Below are 6385 nucleotides of genomic sequence, written 5' to 3'. Positions count from 1 at the left end.
CAGGAAATTAGATCATACTTACGAATATTCACCTTATTTTAAGTACTGCTGTTTTTACAGTGTAATTGTTTAATTATCGTGTGTAGGGTGTGCTGTTGTAACCCAAAACTATACTCAAATTCTTTTTTTTTTTGTTGAATCTACAAACAGTAATATACTTTAATGCCACAGCTGGTGTTTATAAATCCTCCTGAAATGTAATTTGTAAGTCCCACTTGCAGTGATGTTCACAAATAATGATTTCAAACACAAAAACAGCCATGTTTGAAAAAAAGAAACAGATTTTGCAAAAATAACGAGACAAGGCTTGTAATCTTTTTAGATAAAACATTTCCCTACACTGTCAGCACTAGCACCTCTTCATTTTATTTCGGTTTAGCTTCAGCTTGTATCGTTTTGTCCATTCATCTCAGTGTGCAAAATTATTTAGAGGTTTGCTTTCATGTGTAACGTGAGGAAATATGGGTTTTCTGTCACAATGGTGGTGTTGGACTCAGCTGTGTCAAAGCTGGGTCGCTGAGAACTTTCACCCACAGATTAAGACCTGAACGCCAGCGAGTCTGGGAGGAAACCATAACATCTGCCACCTGCAGTCTACCAGAAGATGTGTTTACATGAGTTGTACCCAGACCAAGTCAAAACATAAAGTTTAAACTTCTTTTTCTTGATTTTAATGTTAAAGTAACCATTATCATTTTGCTCATTATAAATGTGATTAATCAAATGAATGACTATTTAGCTTTGGGGTAATTATAATGGTTTAATGAATCCATTCTTAAATAATGTTGAGAATGTTTGTTACTGACCTTCACACACACTCAAGCACAAACATTCACACACATCCACACACACCTGCTCACAGTAAACTCCAGACACATTTGATGACGCACGTTTGCTTTGAGAAGAGAAAGGTTTTTGGTAAGTTTTCAGTCTTATGATTCAGTTCGGGTTGGACAACGAGAGAGAACAGACCTGAAAACCAAAGGGGGGGCAGAGCCTGTTGGCTCGTTCTTCCCCCCTTTCACGCTGTTTCTGCCAAGCCAGGCAGAATAGCTGAATCGCGACTTCTAACGAAGACTCATTACCGAGTCTTTTGATTTCTGAGTGAATTAACTTAAGAAAGCGCATCGATAAAACGCTCTACCATCCACGTGTACCGAGGGGCAACTCTGGACCGGTTCCGTTCGACACCTATGTCTCCTGTCAGCCACCGGTGTCATCTGGATGAACCACAACATCCTCCACGGCCCGGATCCGAAAGAGGGTCCACAAGAGTTCGGTGAGACAGAGCACGGTTTTAGCGTTTGATGCAGTTCTCTGATAAGACCTAAGTTTATCCAAACCATCACTTCACTCAGACACCTGTTTCTTCTTGAAGCAAAATCAGACTCACACACGCATTCATGTCACAACATTCTCAATCTTCATAAATTCACCAGAAGGTCTATTTGAGCAAGAACAGCATATAAACTGTTAAAAGATTGTCCCACAAAGTTGCCAATGTGATTGTTATTTCCTGTTTGTCAATTTTCAAAATCATTAGTTTAATTTGAAGAATTAAAACTTTTAATCCTTCAAACTTGTTTCCTCATTGAACTGAAACACAGACACTCAGATATTATCGGCAGTTTATGGATGAAAACAACCTTTGAGTCTTCTGAACAATATAAAATTTGGTTATTGATTTATTAAAATTAATATTCCGAATTAATACGTAGCATGGTTTCTCTTTCATAAAAGAGCATAAATCCATAACGCTACATTTAATGGCGAGCGTATCCAGTCTTCTATGTCTGCGATATGTCTGATTTCTTACATCTAAAAGCTACAAACAACGCTTTTCTCTGTGTTTCACTTTGATGTCTTATTTTGAACTTAACCGGAAATTGTTCCGCTGAAGTCACTCTTCCGGGAGGCGTCCTGGTGGAAACTTGACCGGGAAGATCTCCGATCTCAAATTGACCGCAAATTACAGACCTAACTTTGATTTATCCCATCTTCGCCTTCGGAGCGAACGTGTGAGTTGTGCTTTTGACTCAATTCTGTCCATTTTGACGCGCCGCCGCGTCTCTAGTCTAACCTCAGGTCGGAAAGCTACGTTTCCGCTCTGACCATTGCTGGGTGAGCTACCGTGAGCAGCTTATCCTCAGTTCCTAAAATTATCACTAAATTCTCCGAGCCTCAGAACCGAGACTAAATTCTCGGACACCTTTCGTCTCAGTGTGTTGACACTGTGGGCGAGCTATTGTGGAAAATATCTCCATTGCATGGGCGACTTATAGAAACAATCTGAACGGAATGCCCGTAGGCACCTACTGTTGCTTGATTGCACGGTAAACGTCGTAAGCCGGGTTATGGCCGTCACGCGTTACTGCATTCAGATTGCGTACGTTTTTTGAAGTCCGTATTACAAGCGGGGCGAGATGCCTACTTGTTAATCGGGAAAATTTAAGTCTGGTCGCTACAGACAAAGAACGCTAGACCTGGCCGGAGAGCTAAGCTAGCACCACAGTTAGACAAAAAGGGAACGCGTCCCGTTAGATTGTCATACCATTTCTGACACAGTCAGTCTGTGTCCTCACAAAACCCGCATTGGCGGTGGTTCTTGTAAATCGCTACGGTGTGTAGAATCTACATTTTGATACGTTTGTCCGTCTGATGGCATCTCGGCAGCGTAGGGTTTATTATTTTTTTTATTATTTTTATTTTGGACCGGTGATCGGGTCGGCTTTCACAGCCTCCGTTGCTCGGTTCCATGCCTTTTTCTTCCATCTTGTGAAGTTGTGTGTATTCATTTCTCTATCAACAATTCCTTGTTTTACCCTGTGTCATAAAGTTAAGTAGGCTACGGACAGTCCTTGTTTGTGTGAGACATATTAAGGAATCTGCCCGGAGTCTTACGTCGGCTCAGAAGGTAAAAACGCGAGTTGCTCTGAACTTAATGGGAGATGGACGAGACACGACAAAATCTTTCTTGCACTGTTACACCTGATGTAAGGTTCTCTGACGTTCTGCTTCCAGAACATGCCATGACGCAGGAGACTGTTCACCGGCCGAGCATCGCTGGTCCCTCCGCCCGCCCGAACGGGCCCGTTTTAGGCGGGTGCCGCCGGTCGGGAGCAGCGGGGACTAGTGGCTGCGGTTCGGTGCCAGCTGCACTGGGTCGGAGGTGGTTCTGGTCTGCAATTCATGACGTGAATTCAAACAACATGCTGTTTACAGTCATAACGCTTTTTCTTTACTTTTATTTCTTCCAGGGGGTCAAAAACCCACCATCAACATCAAGGTTTGAAATAAACAACACTTTCTCTGCTGCTTTTAAGCTGAATAAATCTCTTGAGCCTATGGTTAACCTCTCTGACAAACAGGTTGTGCTTAATCCTTTGGTTCCTAATGCTTCTCCTCTGTCATCCATGTTAAAGGCTGAACATCTCTCCAGCATGGGTGTGAAATCTTCAGGCTGTGACCCACCGCTTCAGTCAGAGGTCTGTTTTACTCGTCAGTCCGCCTCATGCACAAACCAGCTTCTTTATCGGGGCGTGATGGAAACGTCGGCCGCCGTGAAACACTTGTGGTCTCCGGACGGAGCTACCATGCCATTTAAGGGGTTTGTGCCCGGACATCTTGACCTTTATGTGAATGACCTTGTCACTTTTCAGTTTGTGACCTCTGCTAATACGGTGGCCAATTCTTTTCTCCTTTCACAGGGGTGTGACTTAGTCTCGGGCCTCTGTGCTCTCTTTCCTGTGATTTCTCTTACAGGTGACCACGACGACACAGAAAACCCTGCGGTTTCCAGTAGTCAAGTGGTCAGTGGCGATATTGAAGGAAGCTCGGTGGTTGCTGCGATCATCTCTCTCACGGGCCCGGGGGTGCCACCCGGCCCGGGAGGTGTAGGTGCGTGCAGTGATGCTCTGGTCGGGGCCCCTCCTGACAAAAGGGGGGTGCCGAGTGGCACTGAGTTTTCCGTGGCGGACTTCAGGCTGTTCGGGGGAACGCCTCCTCTGAGCGGGCGGGTCATTGCAGAAATCGACACTGACCTTCCACCAATTCAGCTGACGACATTGACCTCCGACCCAGAGTTAGGTGCAGCACCTTCTACGGGGCGGAGTTCTAGTCAGTCTGTAAATACTCTGGTTAAACCGGGTTTTTCTGATTCTGTGTGGGAACCTCCATCATTCTTGGGTATAAAGTATTCTTGGCTTCAGTTTTCAGGACAGACCATGTTCCCAAAGCTAGCATCATGTCTGTATCTGATTCTGAACATGGCTAGGTTGGCTTTGACACCCGTGACACAACCATCCTTGGATCACTCCTTTTCAGAACCTCCAAGTCCAACACCTCCAGGTCTTTGGACATCTGAACACCTACTCTTTCAGCACGATTCAGGTGACGATGTGCATCTTCTTGGTAGTAGGGCTTTTAAGAGCTTAAGAACTGTTCTTTGTTATGCTTCTCCTGTCTCACAGACACGGCATACGTTTGAGAAACAAAAGGGGGGTGGGGAGCCTCCTCCCGCTTTGCGAGCATCATTTTCGCATTTCCAGTTCATTACTATGTCTGATCACAACAAAGTCGCCTCCGTTAAGCTGCAACCCAACTTTGAGCAGGTAAAATCAGGTTCTGATCTAACAGCTAAACCATCAGCTTCGCTCCAGTTCCAAACGGAACCCTCAGGTAAATTCAAACAAGTTTCCCTGTGGGTTCGTAACACAAGATACAAACGGTTTGATAACCAAATCGCTTATGAGCCTGCTCCCACAGATACGTCCAAACTCGTGTCTCTGTGGGTCCGCAATACCAGATTCAAAACTCTATTCTGACCGACTCTATTCTGACCGGATTCTTTTCCACTGACTGGTGGACCGTTACAAATTCTCTCGTTTGTGGGATGAATTTTTAACAAATGTGATATCCTTTGAGTTTTTTTTCAGGTTACCTGCCTCCAGCCAGGGTCCTGTTACTAACTCACATCTTTAGGGATTACTAACCTACTGATTTACATTTTTAGAACTGATTTACATCTCTATCTTTTTATTAGTGCTTTGTGTAGCATGATTATATTTGATTACAAATTTAATGTTATTTTTGTTACTATTTCCCTTAAAGGGCCACAAGCCAATTTGCCCTTCATTTTCATGATTTTTTTTTTGTTATATATATGCCTTTAATTAGTGCAGCCTGCTGAGTTTCACATATCAGTTAGGATTTGCTTTCTTTTATTTGTGTTTTCACTGCATCACGTTTTTACATGACACGTAGAACAGGGTGCAGAACATTTCTTCTTTAGATAATTCACAAAAGGCACCCACATTTTCCCAGAGGCACCCATAGATAGGTTTTGATTGATTTCTTTGTTTTGCATCAAATGCTATCTATCGTGTGGGCTGTCTCACTTTGTCTCCTTCTCCGAGCTCGTATGGACTACATCCCATCAGAGGGGTCGTCTTCACCATCCTTCAACTGGTTTCCTGTCGCATGGGGCTTCGGTCGTGGTTCGAGATGGGTCGAGGTCTGCGCTGGACTTCGCCTGGACTACGCCTGGGGAATACATCACCTGCCCAGCTCCGTGTGGCACACGAGCTGCTTATCCTTTGAATACCTTTGCATTATTGCTGATGAAAATTAACTGCTATTGAAATAGCTCTGCTTTCAAGATTCCCTAAGTGGATTACTTTACAATGATTGCAACAGTTTTGGCCTTAATCATCTGATCAGGATAGACTCCCTTCTACACGAGACCTGTGGAGACGCTTCATCGTTCCTGCCTTCATCTGGGATGTCTACCTTTACGAGTACATCACGTTATTGTGGTTGTGACGTCAGGTGGCCTCTGCTTGACCTCCATAACGCTACACATGTCATCAGGAAAATTTTGACACAGATGTAAAAAGTACTTTTCTTTTTGACCAGTTGTTTTGATGTAGGTGAAGGTGATGCAAATGAAAACTGGATCCAACTTTAGATCACGAGGAAACCTAAGTGATCCACGATGCTAATAACCGCTGACGTCGTTAGGTCCGTTTTAGGGGGGCTTCAGCCCCCCTAAAATAATCACAAGCCCCCCTATCATTTTGGTAAATTTTATTTTTTCAGTTAACTTTTTTTTATTTGTTCACATCTACATGCTCAACACAATCACGACACGTGTAGTTGGTACATGAGTTGTTTTTTTTTTTGTCTGAAACAGAAATAATAATTAATGAATATAGAACTACACCGTCGCACACAGGAAGTATCAAGAAAGGACTTCTTCCTCCCCTTAAACCCGGCAGCTTTGTTGACAAGTCAGGGGCAGGGGTTATACAGCAAAACCTTTATATCGATGAGCAAACCCTGCTCAGCGCTCTTGTAAGTCACTCAACATCACATTAGGGTAAGACAG

General features: G+C 43.8%; 1 protein-coding gene across 2 annotated transcripts; it reads left to right on the top strand.

Annotated features, from left to right (window-relative positions):
- The first annotated feature begins 951 nt into the window (after window positions 1-951).
- On the top strand, window positions 952-5834 carry LOC139072122 (uncharacterized). Of its 2 annotated transcripts, none has more exons than XM_070555383.1 (3): window positions 952-3607; window positions 4324-4389; window positions 4470-5834. In XM_070555383.1, the coding sequence occupies exons 1-2, from the start codon at window positions 2949-2951 to the stop codon at window positions 4361-4363; spliced, it is 699 nt and encodes a 232-aa protein (XP_070411484.1). In that variant the 5' UTR covers window positions 952-2948; the 3' UTR covers window positions 4364-4389; window positions 4470-5834. The 2 variants fall into 2 exon arrangements, with proteins under 2 accessions (XP_070411484.1, XP_070411483.1); XM_070555382.1 differs by having other exon boundaries at window positions 4274-4389; window positions 4470-5833.
- Window positions 5835-6385: the final 551 nt, after the last annotated feature.

Source organism: Nothobranchius furzeri, chromosome 10 (genome assembly GCF_043380555.1).
Source record: "Nothobranchius furzeri strain GRZ-AD chromosome 10, NfurGRZ-RIMD1, whole genome shotgun sequence".
In the NCBI taxonomy this organism is placed as follows: domain Eukaryota; kingdom Metazoa; phylum Chordata; class Actinopteri; order Cyprinodontiformes; family Nothobranchiidae; genus Nothobranchius; species Nothobranchius furzeri.
Note: the sequence above shows the minus strand (reverse complement) of the source record. Positions and strands in the feature narration are given on the sequence as shown.

Bases quoted from the DNA above. Each gene is read 5' to 3' on its own strand.
- LOC139072122 (XM_070555382.1), top strand. From the start codon at position 2,949: ATGGACGAGACACGACAAAATCTTTCTTGCACTGTTACACCTGATGTA. The intron at 3,608-4,273 runs GTTTGTGCCCGG...GAACATGGCTAG, and splicing joins GCTACCATGCCATTTAAGGG to GTTGGCTTTGACACCCGTGA.